General features: G+C 36.3%; 1 protein-coding gene across 1 annotated transcript; it reads left to right on the top strand.

Annotated features, from left to right (window-relative positions):
* The first annotated feature begins 2817 nt into the window (after positions 1-2817).
* OOSP4A (oocyte secreted protein family member 4A) lies at positions 2818-9082 on the top strand. Its single transcript, XM_054440042.1, has 5 exons — positions 2818-2884; positions 4304-4482; positions 5847-5944; positions 7885-8019; positions 8789-9082. Exons 1-5 carry the CDS (start codon positions 2818-2820, stop codon positions 8862-8864), a joined length of 555 nt encoding a protein of 184 aa, XP_054296017.1. The 3' UTR covers positions 8865-9082.
* Positions 9083-17596: the final 8514 nt, after the last annotated feature.

Below are 17596 nucleotides of genomic sequence, written 5' to 3'. Positions count from 1 at the left end.
CCATGTGAACTAAAAATAAAATTCTAGGCCTTCAATTGATTGAATGAACCCCCATCTTGGCCAAGAGGACCCCAGAGAAACCTTAAGAACTATGTTCCCAGCCATCACAGGGTGGGGGGTTGGATATGCCTTGTTACACCACTTTCCTTCTGTGGTTTAGACACAACATCTGACTAGTATTAATGTTAAAAAAGAGATCAGGCTGGGCGCGGTGGCTCATGCCTATAAATCCCAGCATTTTGGGAGGCTGAGGCGGGCAGATTGGCTGAGGTCAGGAGTTTGAGACCTGTCTGGCCAACATGTTAAACCCCATCTCTACTAAAAATACAAAAAAAAAATTAGCCGGGCGTGGTGGTGTGTGCCTATAATCCCAGCTACTCGTGAGGCTGAAGCAGGGGAATTGCTTGAACAGGGAGGTGGAGGTTGCAGTGAGCCGAGATCGCACCACTGCACTCCAGCCTGGGCAACATAGTGAGACTCCGTCTCAAAAAAAAAGAAAAAAAAAGATCATAAGGCTGACACAACAAACTCTTTGTGGCAATAACATACCAACTTATAAACAGGACCCAAGGCCATGCCAAATAGTGGTTAAGTCACACACCCCTACACTTAAAGAATAAATTTTGTTCTAACTGCCACAAGGTTTTTCTTTTTCTTTTCCAGCAGTTAAACAAGCACTGGCCTTGAGATAAGCCGTGTTAAAACAATGACAGCTTGTCCACTGCCAGATGCTAACTGACCCTCCTGTGCCACAAGCTGTAACTACAGCTTTGATTGGACAAGGGACTCATTTCAGAAACTTTCTCCTGATAAAAGACGACTGAGCAAGAACTGGTTCTGGCCAGTTTACAGAGGTTGCACACTTGTATAACTTAGTGTCCTGGAAAGACCTTTAGATGTACAGGGCCTAATTGTAATAGATTTAAATGTTAAGTCTCCACCCCAAAGTGAACATGAGTCATATATAACATGCATGTTTATTCAGCACTTATGTGTTAGAACCACCTTAGTGAATATTCATAGCTCCTCCTATAACCTGTTTAATACATATGCTTGGCCAACCCATTCAGCATAAATTCCCATCTCACTCCTCCCTCCCTGCAATGTGCCTGCCTTTCAGGCTCTGCTGGAGGCTATGCATCCCAGCCTGTTAGGATGGCCATCTTGCAGTCTGTAACCCTTTATAAGAAATAAAGCCTCTTTTATTTGTAAACAAATAAATAAATAGCGTGATTTTTAAAGTTAAGAGTATGATTCAATTTTTACAAAGTGTCCAGAATAGGTAAATCCAAAGAGATAGAAAGTAGCTTGGTGCTTGCCAGGGGCTGGGAGAAAGGAGGAGTGGAGAGTTGCTTAAGAAGTATAAGTTTTCCTTTGGGGCGATGATGAAAACATTTTGGAACTATAGGGGTGATGGTTTCACACATGTGTATGTACCAAGTGCCACTGAATTATATACTTCAAAATTGTTAATTTTATGTGAATTTAACACTTATAAAATTAGTGGTTATTTCAACAGAGGAAAGCATGTAAGCTATTGGAATTAGAAATTTCAGTATTATTTTATGTACTTCTATGTAGTTAGCTATTTAAAATAACAATATATTCATTCACCTCTTAAATAAGAAAACAGGTATTTTCAAATAAAAACCACTGAAATATTCTTCATAAGTTTAATCTACTGTAAGGTTCTCATTCTCAAATATAATTTAAGTGATAGATACCTTAACATAAAATCCTACTAATTTTAAAGAACATGCAATATAATAAAAACATTTAGTAGAAAGGACTTTGAGATTTCTGATGTTCACAGATGTTACTTTTTGCTTGCTCTTTGTTACATCAGTTCATAATCCTGGAGATTCATATAGCTAAAAACAATTATTTTGTACTTAGAAGCTAAGGCAATCTGTGTGATATGCTACACAATTTCTAAAAATAATTTATTAGGCTTTTACTTTTACTTTTTGAGAGGAAGTTTTTTGGAGGTTGATTTCTGCCAAAATGTAGAACCAAGTGATGCTGTTATTCTTATCTATTATCCCTTTTTCTCACAATTTTTCATTACTAGATTTAATAGTCCAAAAATGCCCTTAGAGAATATTTCTTTAGATCTCTAGATATGTGCACATTCATAATAAAATGCTTGTAGGGAAAGCAAAATTAAACCAGAAAGCATTGTTTTGTCAAAGCTTAGACCACAGGTGTGTGGATTTGTTTACCTGAATCAAAACCTCTTGAAGCTGATTACAAGCACCGATTAGTGAGCGCATCTTGTCCCAGGTTTACTGGATCTGAATCATTGGTTGGGAGGTAGAGCAATAGCTTTTTTTTTTTTCTTTTTTCACAAGAACTCAGAGTGAATATAATATGCAATATTGCAATATTGTTAATCAATTCATAAATAATTCGTCTGTATCACCACTTGAATTTCTCAAATCATCTTGCAAAGCCCTACTTTAACAATTCAATAGACACATATCAAATATTAGGTCAGACACAATTTCAGACACATCTCCATGCTTGAGAAAAAAGACATCGTGGTAGGGGATGCAGCCTAGAACCACTTTCCACGTGTTCTTTCCTGAGTTTCTGATTTACCTTTCAGTGGCAAAAACTGCAATTACTTTTGCACCAACTTAATAACTTCAGCTGTGAGGACAAAAAGCCAAAACTATGCTAAGGGGTTCTCAGTGCTTTCCAGAATGATAAACCATCACCCACAGCTGAAGAGACAAGAGGTTTATAAACACCTGTGGAGGTCCACTTCCCTAGGTTTTCTGTTTCCTGTGATACCTTGGGCTGGAATCTGAAGCAATGAAGATCTCTTGTGTGTTGGGAGAGCTCCTCCTGCTTTTCAAGTTGATTCATGGTCTCCAAGATTGTAAGAAAAAGAGGGAATTTTTGGAGGTGGCAATTTCAATCAACAGGGCTTTTTTTTTTTTTTAACATATTGTTGACTTTGGGAGTTTTTTTATAACCTGGTGATCAAATGCTAATAACTAATGATCGCAAAGTTACAGCCAGACACAGTTTTATCTTTACCCCTGTACTTCCTCTGGAATTTTTCCTCTAAGCTGATCTCAAGGTGCTGTTGCTTTTTATTTTTTCTTACATGCAAAATATTTCCAGGTTCTTTCTCTGCTGGAGACTAGCTTGTTACTTTGCTGAATGTGAAATACTTATAGTGACTGGCAAAATCAGGAGAGACTGCCCAGTGCCTAAGAGAGGAGGTTGCCTAGGTCTACATTTCTGGCCATGGGGTATGAAGTTTGGACAGAGAGTAGTCAGCTGTATTCAATTGTATATGATTCTTTTCAGAGTTGAGGCTCTGAATAGATTTTGCATAGATTTTAATCCTGATCTGCCACTTAATAGCTATGTGACCTTAAATTTATCCATGTGTAAATATGGGATAATAATAAAATTGACCATAGAAATGTACTGAAAATGAAGTAAGACCTCAAACCAAAATGTAACATAGTTGGCAATCAAAATTATCGTCAGAATAACTGCAATATTATTTTGTTTCTGAATCCTTAGTTTCACATACCAATTAATATTTATTGGCTCAGATATTTTGATGCAAAATAAAATTTTAAGTGGAAGCACATGATATATTTTTCCATTGTGTGCAACCAAATATAAAGCTTTCTCTTGTTTCTCCATTTCAGATAGATATCACTTACACCTAGATATATTTCAAAAATGTATTCATGAGACCCGTTAGTAAAATTTGAACAATCCCTAAAAACAAAGTGTGCATGTTGGGATATTTGACTTATTTAGCTTAGAAATTCTCAACTATCGCAAAGACAAAAATCCAAACACCGCATGTTCTCACTCATAGGTGGGAATTGAACAATGAGAACACATGGACACAGGAAGGGGAACATCACACACCAGGGCCTGTTGTGGGGTTGGGGGAGGGGAGACGGATAGCATTAGGAGATATACCTAATGTAAATGACGAGTTAATAGGTGCAGCACACCAACATGGCACATGTATATATATGTAACTAACCTGCACGTTGTGTACATGTACCCTAAAACTTAAAGTATAATTTAAAAAAAATTCTAAAGAAGTACTTCTATGGTTTTTCCACATTCTGATGAAAAAAACTGAGACACATAGAGATTAATTGACCCAAGATTTCCCATTGGAAAAATATACAAATAGGAACAAAACATTTTCACTCTACAGTTGGGAATTCAGCTCAAGAGGTTGGAAGTTTCCTGAGCTCTTTGTTTGGGGGCAGACGTACTATTTGATGTTTTCCCTTTTTAAATTTTCTTTCAACAGTGTCTATAACCTGTTCTGAATCCTGGCTCCAGGTCAAACTTAGACGAACGCCGCTGTTAAATGACCTGCAACCTTTGCAAAACGAACTCTCTCTAGGAATTGGCTGTCCTGTAAACATGGTCGAGGTGGATTTCTTTGGGTTCCTGTATCTTCTAACTTTTTGCGGCATCAGAGTGAGCGTAAGAGCAGTTATTATTTCAACCAATAATATATCTTTTGACTGTTTTGGATCCACAAACCAATGACTAAAACTGCAGTATTCACATTTTAATTGTCAGTTAATTTAATAGTTCATGTAATATTGACTAGTCTCTTCAACATTTTTGGATATTGCTTCTATCTGTAGGAAAGACAAATGGAATTTGGGATCCTAAAAACTATGCGTTCCTACTTCAAAAATTATTTTGTTTGGCAACATATCTGTTTTGCCTATGATAGTGGTTTTTTTTTTGTTGTTGTTTTTTAAAATATTCTGTGTTAAATCTAGTTTGAGAGAAACATTTCGTTTTGAAACAGTACCACAAATACCCAACTCTTGTTGTTGACCTAAAATTTTGATGAAAATGGGGTATATCAGTTTATATAGTTCCTGTATTAATAAGAGAGAAATCAATCTTTCCAGTCACCAGAAAACTTTTTTTTTTTTTTTTTTTGCTTTATGTTAAATTGTTGCTGTGTTTTGTAATTATAGCCTAGTTTTTCATTTTTGGAATCACATCTGTTTCTAGTAAAGATTATTTAGGTGAACTGATTCTATTTTTGGATCCAAGTGCATGACTTTATCATTTGTTTGCTGCTGTATCTCTAGTATCAAAAAAAAAAAGTCTGGTATTTGGCAAGTACTCAATTTAGCATGAGGCTGACTCAACTGCTTTTCTAAAGTTGTCAAATATCTAGTCAAAATTCACACTGAATAATTTAGGTCTGCCTAAATGAGACTCTGACTCTTTTTTTTTTTTTTTCTTTTTGAGATGGAGTCTTGCTCTGTCGCCAGGCTGGAGTGCAGTGGCACAATCTTGGCTCACTGCGACCTCCACCTCCCGTGTTCAAGCAATTCTCCTGCCTCAGCCTTCCGAGTAGCTGGGATTACAGGCATGCGTCACCACACCTAACTAATTTTTGTATTTTTAGTAGAGATGGGGTTTCACCTTGTTGGTCAGGATGGTCTCGATCTCTTGACCTAGTGATCTGCCCACCTCCACCTTCCACAGCGCTAGGATTACAGGTGTGAGCCAACGCGCCTGGCCCAGACCTTGACTGTTAAATAAATGTGGTGATCAAAAGTTGTCTATGCAGACTCAACTGCCAAATACAATATCCCTGCTACTATGGCAGGGGCTATTAATGTCTTCTAAAACCAGGGCTTTTTATCACTTAGCTCTGCTCTTCTATTGTAGACCGTGCACTCATACCTACTTTATTTCATAAAGTAAAAATAAAAGTAAAAATTATTATTTTGTTTTTAATCTATATTTTTAAAATGGAATTTGAAAGCATTTGAAAGAGACATAATTAAGATAATTTATATCCTTTACACCTTTAGGAACATGGAGTAGGTATTCTCATTGAAAGTTTAATCGTATATGAACCAACGAATTTTGACTTCAATTTACACATCCCAGTATCATGCTATGTGCAAAGGTAAGTGCAGTGCACTACTGAGATTAAGGCTATCTAACATTATCTTTGGCTTCTAGGTGTTCTGATCAGTTAAACTGATGAACATTATGCTAAGGTTGGACGTTGGATCAAATCTGATCTATGGTGTTCTGTTTGGTCATGTGAGCAGGTCTAAATAAATTGATTCTCTCAATGTAGTTTCCGCATGAGTAGATGAGGCTCAGTTGCTATATGAGAATTGAATTCTACAGTCACTAAAGAGATTATGTCAGAAAGTTTTTGTTAGTAATCTTTCCTTTTTTGCAGTGTTCCTTGTCTGCACCTACCCATACTGCCTCATCCATGGCTATTATAGGAGCTCTTAAGTTTTTGTGCAAACCATACCACCTTTCTGCAGATGTGGGGAGGAGCCAAGAGATTCAAAATCAGCATTTTCTCAATTTTAAAACTAGAATTGAGTCAGTCTCTGACTTGTCAGTTTCTGCTATATATATAAATAAAATCAAGATTTGCTAATGACCAAAATTCTCTCCTTATCGGAGAAACTTTTCTGCAATGAGAGAATAAAGCAGAAGAGCCTGTTGATGAAGGTGGAGGCAATTCTGCTTGTGGTCAAATCCCTGGGTGAGCTGTTCACAAGGCCCAATTGCATGTGTGTTCTCTCTGCCCCTAGAATGTTCATTCCAACCTATTTTGGACAGTCTGACCTCTGGAGACACAGAATTTAATGGCTATATTTATCTTACAACCACTGACTTCAACTATACTTTGTGATATCTGCTTTTCTTATTCATTAACAACATCTTTGGTCCTTCTCATAAGTGAAAATCAAATGAGGTCCCTGTCTCCAATGTTATATCAAATTTAGGTTTCATTTAAGGCTCCTAGAGTTTTACGGAGCACACAAAGGATTTGGAGAAGAAGAGGGTTTAATATAATCTGAGTAGTACATTTCCCTTTGCTGCTTTTATCTTCATGTTTTGCTGATATGACAGGATGAAAGAGGTTGGGTCACAATTATCTCATGGTTACATGGTGCAATTGTGGTCCATTTCCAGCAATGCTGGCTAGATAATCATACCTTCACCCAGAAGTGTATCTCAAATTATGGATGTGTGAGTTTTTTGGAGTTCTTAGAAAGGGGGTGGTCATCACAACTGCATATTTCCTGATGGACCAATTGAAAACAAGGCTTACTTCTTCGTCCATACAACTGCCACTGTAGGCCTCCACGCAACCTGCTGATTTTCTGTCTTGGTTGTTTTTTATTCCAGTATCTTGACTTCTTGAGGTCACCTCTCCAGTTCACAGGTATTCTTGAGTGAAATCCTGGAAATACAGCTAAAATGTTGGTACCTGTGGGGGAAATTACTTAGTCATACTACAGTTCGTGGTGGGAGAATATGCCCTTTCTGTCCCCTTTTCTACACCTTCATGTCTCTCATGTGTCATTCTACTGCATAGGCAGATAGTTGGGAGTAAAATGTCAGGCTCTTGCTGTAGGAAACTCTGTTGGAGAAGCTGATAGAAACACCTTTATTTGGCTTCATTAAGGGAGGGAGAATTTTAGTGACCCCACTTATCCCTCTGTCATAGGCTAAGAACTCAGAACTGCATGCCTCTAATCATTCTCTGTAGATGTCTGTTGAGATGATTAGAGATAAGAGCTGCTTCAGCCACTTATTAAGAGTTCTTGGTATTTGACATTCCTATGAAATTAGCTTCAGGTCACAATAGTACATTTTGGGATAATGAAAAGTTGTATGCAACCATCTGTGAATTTTTTCTCATATTCTGTGAAACAACATATTTTCATATTTGTCTCAGCTAGCTGATTTGGCATTCTCTCACAGCTGGAAGAGATCTGTTTAATTTAGTTTTTCTCCACATTTCAACTTTTTCTCCACCTCCAAAAGCATAATATATACAAAGCTTAAATCTATTTTTTTTCTCTTTTTCAGAAGATTTCCAATAATCTTAGTGATGAGAGGTAGAGAGAATGATAGCCATCGTGAATGCAGAAGGTCAGTGGGACAGCACCGCTCACTATCACATGAACTTGAAGACTTGGAAATCCATCCAAGAGTGTCCTATGTGTAAGAGTATTTTGAATTAGTACCATAAATGTTTACAGTACATTTATATAAAAAAGGCCAGGGTTTAGTAAGGTGGTGACATACGCCACATTTTGTGTACTATTGCCCGTATGATTTTAGTTCAGGATCATTGGAATACTGCATTTTTTATGTTTATTAGGCATATATTTTATCTTGGCATTTCTCATTATTTCCTTACATAAAACAGATTTGCAATTGTAACCTCAATAGTTCTTTTGTATTAATTTACTTGAGCTAGAGAAAAACCATCTTTGGTGCATATAATATAAGTATGGAATGGGATCATGGATTCCCATAAAGATAGTAATTGATATCTATGTTAACTCTAATTCCAGCTTTTTGTTCTAAAAGAACTAAATGTCAGCAAGAGAAAACTCAAATGAGCCATAAGAATATTCAAATAGGCTATAATCTTTGGACTTTAGTATGCTAGAGGGACAGGCCCTTATTCCACGTATCAACTGACCCTCATAATTCTAAACTTGAGATGGTGTCCTCATGTAAAATTTATGATCATTTACTAAGCATTTGTTAACTAATAGCTACATATACACATAATATGTATGTGTGTATACATGTGTATATATCGTATTTGTGATACTTGAATCATTAGAATATTATAATGCTTCCTGGGGTTTAAAATTGATGCCTTTTTCCCATGTTCCCACTTTGTTGAGCCTCAGTGGATAGTTAGATAGTAGTTTCCAATCAGTACAACAATGTAACTGTTTCTTTTCCGTCCTTACAGGAACAGTGTTCCCTTGTTGAGCTACCTAATTGTATCCCTTCCTAAGTGTAAGCACAAAGCTATACATTCTGGATGATGAGGCCACCCTACTTCACCTGGTACTCTGGCTGCTTGAGGATTTCATTGCCTTTTAGAAGTTGGACTAGTCACTGGATATTGTCTTTTATCATTTCAAATGTGATATTTTTAAATGAAAAACCTGCTCTGTTGTCCATATGTATGAACTGTTGGGGTAGGGAGAAAAGCCTTCCTTTCCCAGATTTTAAACTTGTAATAAAGGTATTCTTAAATAAAGTTTTACAATTCTTAATAGTTATTTATATTTTTAAAAGAAAGCTTAAGTCCTGATTCACAGAACATTATAAAGTGTGAGGCAATTGCATTTTGTGAATAGGCTTACCCATCATCATCTGTTTTGGGTAGCAATTGAGTATCTAATACACAGTAGTCTTTCCTCATTCAATTTTGCTTCCCATGGTTTCAGTTTCTTGCTGTCAACTGGTCTCAACATACTAAAATATTCTTAATATCTTCATGGAAATTCATAATTCCATTTCATACTTGTTATGTACTCCAAAGAAAGAGAGACATTCGCATAACTTTTGTTGTAGCATATTTTATGATATATTTTATTGTTAATCTCTTACTGTGCCTAATTAAACTTTATCATAGATATATATAAGAAAAATTATAGTGTTTATACAGGGTTTGGTACTAACCACAATTTCAGAAATCCCCTGGCGGTCTTGGAATGCATCCTCTATGAATAAAGGGAACTACGGTCTCATAATCTAATTCTCCAGTTGTTCCCCATTTCACTGACTTCTAATGATATGTGTAAAATAAGATGAAATCAGAATTTTCTTTATAAATGGTTCAGAAAATAGCCTATTTCAATCTCTTCTGTATTTTTTCCTGTCTGGATCACTTTCCTTTTCTGTGTGTTAGCAATTTCAAATCAGTTTGGAAATGTAGGTTCATCCATCTGGTCATATAAAGAGGCTGAAATTGAGAGGAAATAAAATTCCAGTTGGTTTCTGCATTATTGATGATTGTTTCAAACCAAAAGTGAATCTTTCTTGTCCAAATATCTCTAAAGGCAAGTGGCAGCATTTGAAAAGAATGTAAAAATCTTCTGCTTTTAGGGATTCTCTTGAAACTCTTCACTCCTAATCTCTGGATTATGGATCAGTTGACAGAGGTAACAATGGGTCATAATCACAGCATACTCTAGTCCTGATAAGGCTGTCAAACAGTTTAGAGCCCTGGATAAATAAGAATTCCTGCAAATCTCTGCTGTTTCTTAACCAGTCAGAGGGAGGAACCTCTGCCTCAGAGTTTAGAAGATGTAAAGGGCCTGGGGCAAGGAAGATTTCCAGAACAGCAAAAATCCAGGTAAGGCTGTAGGGTGACTCTGTTTCCACTCACCAGTGGAATAAAGATTGAATTTTCTTATGAGGAAAAATGGAAAGTTGAAGTCCATAAATGTGTCTCAAATGCTGTTCTTTCTTTGTTAATGTAGTAAATAAAAATGGTCCCCTAATACTATCCTGTTCTACTGCCCTTTATTTCTGTTTATTTCCCAGAGCATTTTCCCCTTTTAAAATAAGCCCCTAAGGGAATTTACTAACACAATATGAACTATTTCAATGCTTGAATATAAGAACATGAGTTTCATTTTAATTCATGAGACATTTTTCATTTTTCTCTAGAGAGAAATGTGTTACCTATTTTAAGTAAATTTGACAATAATTTAACTGAGTTGCTGCAATTCCTTGTTTTAATGAATGACTCATACATGTATATGCTCTCTTTTCCTCAGTTCTTTCAATTTAAGTGTCTTTTTTGTTAGGCTTATGTTTTAATTTTAGAAAACCAAGAGTTGAGAAATCCTACAGAGCAGGGTTTTTTTTGGTTTTTTTTTTTTTTTTTTTTTTTTTTTTTTGTGCATTTCACTCTTGTTGCCTAGGCTGGAGTGCAATGGCACGATCTTGGCTCACTGCAACCTCTGCCTCACGGGTTCAAGTGATCCTCCTGCCTCAGCCTCCCTAGTAGCTGGGATTACAGGTGCACACCACCATGGCTAGCTAATTTTTAAAAATATTTTTAGTAGATATGGGGTTTTACCATGTTGGCCGGGCTGGTCTCAAACTCCTGACCTCAGATGATCCACCCACCTTGGCCTCCCAAAGGGCTGGGATTACAGGCATGCACCACCATGCCCGGCTAATTTTTTTTTTTTTAATTATTATTATACTTTAGGTTTTATGGTACATGTGCGCAATGTGCAGGTTAGTTACATATGTATACATGTGCCATGCTGGTGCGCTGCACCCACTAACTCGTCATCTAGCATTAGGTATATCTCCCAATGCTATCCCTCCCTCCTCCCCCACCCCACAACAGTCCCTGAAGTGTGATGTTCCCCTTCCTGTGTCCATGTGTTCTCATTGTTCAATTCCCACCTATGAGTGAGAATATGCGGTGTTTGGTTTTTTGTTCTTGCGATAGTTTACTGAGAATGATGATTTCCAATTTCATCCATGTCCCTACAAAGGACATGAACTCATCATTTTGTATGGCTGCATAGTATTCCATGGTGTATATGTGCCACATTTTCTTAATCCAGTCTATCATTGTTGGACATTTGGGTTGGTTCCAAGTCTTTGCTATTGTGAATAATGCCGCAATAAACATACGTGTGCATGTGTCTTTATAGCAGCATGATTTATAGTCCTTTGGGTATATACACAGTAATGGGATGGCTGGGTCAAATGGTATTTCTAGTTCTAGATCCCTGAGGAATTGCCACACTGACTTCCACAATGGTTGAACTAGTTTACAGTCCCACCAACAGTGTAAAAGTGTTCCTATTTCTCCACATCCTCTCCAGCACCTGTTGTTTCCTGACTTTTTAATGATTGCCATTCTAACTGGTGTGAGATGGTATCTCACTGTGGTTTTGATTTGCATTTCTCTGATGGCCAGTGATGATGAGCATTTTTTCATGTGTCTTTTGGCTGCATAAATGTCTTCTTTTGAGAAGTGTCTGTTCATATCCTTTGCGCACTTGATGGGGTTGTTTGTTTTTTTCTTGTAAATCTATTTGAGTTCATTGTAGATTCTGGATATTAGCCCTTTGTCAGATGAGTAGGTTGCAAAAATTTTCTCCCATTTTGTAGGTTGCCTGTTCACTCTGATGGTAGTTTCTTTTGCTGTGCAGAAGCTCTTTAGTTTAATTAGATCCCATTTGTCAATTTTGGCTTTTGTTGCCATTGCTTTTGGTGTTTTAGACATGAAGTCCTTGCCCATGCCTATGTCCTGAATGGTAATGCCTAGGTTTTCTTCTAGGGTTTTTATGGTTTTAAGTCTAACGTTTAAGTCTTTAATCCATCTTGAATTGATTTTTGTATAAGGTGTAAGGAAGGGATCCAGTTTCAGCTTTCTACATATGGCTAGCCAGTTTTCCCAGCACCATTTATTAAATAGGGAATCCTTTCCCCATTGCTTGTTTTTCTCAGGTTTGTCAAAGATCAGATAGTTGTAGATATGTGGTGTTATTTCTGAGGGCTCTGTTCTGTTCCATTGATCTATATCGTTTTGGTACCAGTACCATGCTGTTTTGGTTACTGTAGCCTTGTAGTATAGTTTGAAGTCAGGTAGTGTGATGCCTCCAGCTTTGTTCTTTTGGCTTAGGATTGACTTGGCAAAGCGGGCTCTTTTTTGGTTCCATATGAACTTTAACGTAGTTTTTTCCAATTCTGTGAAGAAAGTCATTGGTAGCTTGATGGGGATGGCATTGAATCTATAAATTACCTTGGGCAGTATGGCCATTTTCACGATATTGATTCTTCCCACCCATGAGCATGGAATGTTCTTCTATTTTTTTGTATCCTCTTTTTATTTCATTGAGCAGTCAGATTTATTTATTTAATAAATAATTAAGGACATAAACAACAATTATATGCCAATTTATCTGAAATGTTAGAAGATATTGACAAATGCTTAGAAGTACATTACTCACCAAAAGTAATTATGGAATCATTATTTTAAAACTGTAGTTTTATAACAGTAAAGTAAATTAATTATCAAAAACCTTCTATAAATCAAATTCAAGGCCAAGTTTGCTTCATGTAATATTTCTACAAGACATTTAAGAGGAAAATAATTTCAATCTAAAACTCTTCAAGAAAATTGAAAAAGAAATAATTACCAACTTACTTCATGAAGCTAGGTTAATCTTGATAACCTTCTAAGAGAAGGAAATGACAGGCCATTTTCACCAATGAATACAGATGTAAAAGTTTTAAGCAAAATAAAAAACAATACTGAAATATATAAATAATAATACATTATAATTTGGTTTACATCAATAATGAAATTTGGATTAAATATTAGAAAAAGCTATTACAGTATCCTTTTTTTCTTTGAGACAGAGCCTCACTCTGTCACCTAGGCTGGAGTGCAGTGAGACGACCAGGCTCACTGTAGCCTCGACTTCCTAGGCTCAAGCAATCCTCCCACTTCAGCCCCCCCAAGTAGCTGGGACTACAGGCATATACCACCATGCCCGGCTAATGTTTTTGAATTTTTAGTAGAGATAAGGTTTCACTATGTTGCCCAGGTTGGTCTTAAACTCCTGAATTCCAGTGATTCTCCTGCCTTGTTGTGCCAAAATGCTGGGATTACAGGGGTGAGCCACTGCACTTGGCCCTATCACAGTATTTTACCAAAATACCAGATTAATGGATAATATAGTCATCTCAGTAGATGCAGTAAACATATTTGATACAATACATCAGCTGATGATGATAAAAATGAGCAAACAATACAAAGAAACACCTTTAATTTGGGAAAGTTTAAAATACCCTATATCAAACATCATGCTTTTACAGGGTAAAATGCTGATACCTTTCTCTCTGATAAGAAATAAAATAAAGGTACCCATGATTACTATTTTTATTAAAGTCTTTGTTGGTGGTTCTAGATAGAGTATATACAGCAACACTAAGGAATAAAAGATAATATAGAAAGAAACTCATTCACAGGTGAATAATTATGTATATAGAAAATACAAAAGATTTGCAGATAAATTATTAGTTAACAATCAATTAAGAAACTCGTTCGCAGGTGAATCATTATGTATACAGAAAATACAAAAGAATTTACAGATAAGTTATTCGTTAACAATCAACTAAGAAACTCATTCACAGGTGAATAATTATGTTTATAGAAAATACAGAAGAATTTACAGATAAGTTATTGATGTTAACAATCAATTTACAAAAAGCAACTGGAATTTGCTGAACCAGCAACAGTAAGTGAATAGAAAAAATGATAATAGGATGAGAATATCTGATACTTAGGAGTAAATCTAAGAAAACACATACAAAAACTATAGGAAATTACAAAAATTTACCCTGAGACATTAACAAAGATCTAAATAAATAGAGAATATGTTCATTGATTGTTAGACTCATGGATTTTAGATTGATTCTAATCTCCTAAAAATCACAACTTTTTAAAAATTGAAATTTGGCAAGCTGGTTTTAAAATTTACATGGGATAGCAATTGGTCAAATACAGTCAAATACTGTCAAACAGAGAAAATGAAGGAAGATTTCATGTATCATATATAAAGATGAAGTACAAATTGATAATCAAGATAATGTGTTATTGGCATAAGAATATACCAAAAAAAACCCATGAGTAAAATATAAAGTCTAGAAATAGATATACACATATATAGACTCTTGATTTATGATGAACAGACTACAGAGAGGTAGATAATGCAAGACTTTTTAAAAACGGGACTGAAATATCTGGACATTCATTTGAATATACATATGGTCACTTACCTTGCCCTATTCAGAAAAATTAATTCCAAGCAGATTAAGAATGTAAATATAAAGAGCTTAATTGTAAAAAACTTTCAGAAGAGAATAGAGGAAAATTTCTTCATGATTTTGGTGTAAGAAGGACTTATTAAAGAAAACACAAAAAGCACTAACCATAAAGAAAAATAAAATATATGTTAGCCTAAAATGTCAATAGTGATGAGTTTAAGAAACTGTGCTCTAGGTACTTAATACAAGTAGAGATTAATCCTTGATTAGGTTCCATTCTGTACCGTGGAAGGAACACTTGAGTTATAATACAAATATTTCGTGGAAAGAACTGTCACTTGAGGTTTCTGACAGTCGTAGATATCTTTTTACTTGTTCTTTGCTATGTCAACACACAGTCTTGGAGATTTTTATTTTATTTTATTTTATTATTATTTTTTGAGATGAAGTCTCACTCTTTGCCCAGGCTGGAGTGCAGTGGCACGATCTCGGCTTACTGCAACCTCTGCCTCCTGTGTTCAAGTGATTTTCCTGCCTCAGCCTCCTGAATAGCTGGGATCACAGGCATGCGCCACCACACTTGGCTAATGTTTGTAGTTTTAGCAGAGACGGGGGTTCACCATGTTGGCCAGTCTGGTCTCGAACTCCCGACCTCAGGTGATCTGCCCACTTCTGCCTCCCAAAGTGTTGGGATTACAGGCGTAAGCCACCACGCCCAGCCCAAGATTTCTATAGTTAATTTTGATAATATTCACCAGCAAGTATCCTGCATTTAGAAAATGAGACAATCTATGTAACATATTATGTTATTTCTACAGCTAATTCATTAAACTCTTGCTTCTGAGGTGGAGCTTTTATAATGAATAGTTTCTGCCAAAATATTGAGCCAGATTAAATTATTATCCTTATCCATAATCCTTCACTCTGCCAGGATTTTACCTTCCTAGGTTTTACTGGACAAAAATTATCTCATGAACTTTTCTTCAGCAACCTGGAGACATACACATTCATGACAAAATACTTTGGGAAAGCAAAATTAAAGCAGACTGGGGCTTTTCAAAGCTGAAACTGCAGGTTTGTGAATTTGTTTTCCTGAATCAGAGTCTCCTGGTGCTTGTTGGAAGGACACATTAATGGGCTCACTGGGTCAGAACCATTGGCTGTGAGGCCAATGAGTGGTAATTTGATTGGTAAACAATATTATCAATCAAATCATAAACAAGTCTTCTGTATTATCCGCTTGAAGCGCCTCAAATCATCCTGCAAAGCCCTGCTCTTAACATTCCAACAGACACATATCAAATATTATATAAGTCACCATTTCAGCCTTACCATGTGCTTGGGGTAGAGAGTACATCCTAGAACCCACCCTTGTTCACATTTTCCCACAGGTTTTCTGAATTATGATTATAATGACTTCAGCTGTAAGGAGGAAAAGCCAATGAGGTGCTGAGTGCTTCTTGGTGCTCTCCAGAATGATAAACATTACCCACAGCTGAAGAGGTAAGAGGTTTATAAACACCTGCAGAGACCTACTTCCTGTGATTCCTTGGTTTAAGATCTGCAGCAATGAAGATCTCTGGAGTTTTAGGAGGGCTCCTCACACTTTTTGCCTCGACTCATGCTCTTGAAAATAGTAAGAAAAAACAGAGGATTCTGGAGGGTGGCATATTAAGCAATGGGGTGCTTTGTTACATACTTTTGACTTTGGGGTTTCATAATCTGAGGATCATCTGCTAGTATCTACTGGCTGTTTTCACTCAGTTTATTCATGCATCTGTACTACTGTAATTTACTCTTGAATACATAATTAGATGGATTATATTTTTTCTTAATCTGCAGACTTTCTGAGGTTCTTATTTTCTTTTGTCTTAGATATGCTTGTCACTTTGTAGTGTCTGAAATATTCACAATGAATTGATAATCAGGAGATTCTGCTCAGTGTCTGGAGTGGAGATTGTTTAGGTGTTCATGCCTTTGGCCATGTGGCTGACAGTTTGGACAAAGTGGTCAGCTGCTTTCATTTGTAAATGATTCCTTTTCAGAGCACACTTTCAAATGGCATATCAAACTAATATTAACTGGGTCAAGTGACCTGCGTCAATTTTTTTTTTATATCAAAGCAGCTGATACATTGTTCCAAGTGAGTATAATAGATATTGAAACTTCCATTTCAGGTTTGGAAAAATTTCAAAGATGTGTTTCTGGGGCCCTTTCCTATGTAAAAATTGAAGAAACTCTAAATGACCTGTGGGGAATTTGGCCTATAGCTTCATTGTAACCAACGCACATGATTTAAATCTCCGAGACTTTTGGCCATCCCGTGTCCTAATGAAAGCTTAACATTTCCTCTTCCTAAGAAACTGTATCATCCTGGAACTCTGTGTCATTGCGCAGACATGGTCTATACATCTCTGGCTTTATTGATCCCACTTCCTCTTCCAGTTACTGCCTCAGTTTTCTTCTCTTTAAAGTTACTGTATTCACTCTCTTCTATTTCTCTCTCTCTTTTTTTAAAATTTCACTTTAACGAGTCATTCACCAAAAACATTCCCTCAAAAGTTTGCCTGAAACATTGGTGATTTCTACATTAAAACATTTGACAGTTGCTCTGTTGTCAGCCCTCACTTACTTGATTTTCGTCATAGCCCATGGGATGGATTATTCGTCTCCTAAAAACTTGCTTTACTTGGCTTGTAGGTCATACTGTTCTCTTCTCTTTTGTCCTGCCTCGCTGACATTTCTTTTCTTTCCTTTTCTAGCGTCTCCTTCATTGCTTGATCTTGGTCACACAAGAATCAATCTCAGAACCTCTTTCTTATTCTATTTTTGTTGTTCTTGTTGTTTTATCCTATCCAGTGCCATGATATCACATATCCTTTTTACATTCATAATTATCTCACTTTTAATCCCCCATCTGAGTATTCTTTTTTAACTTCAGATGCATATTTCCCAGTATCTG

Source organism: Pongo pygmaeus, chromosome 9 (assembly GCF_028885625.2).
Source record: "Pongo pygmaeus isolate AG05252 chromosome 9, NHGRI_mPonPyg2-v2.0_pri, whole genome shotgun sequence".
In the NCBI taxonomy this organism is placed as follows: Eukaryota; Metazoa; Chordata; class Mammalia; order Primates; family Hominidae; genus Pongo; species Pongo pygmaeus.
This window is presented reverse-complemented; position numbering and strand designations above follow the sequence as displayed.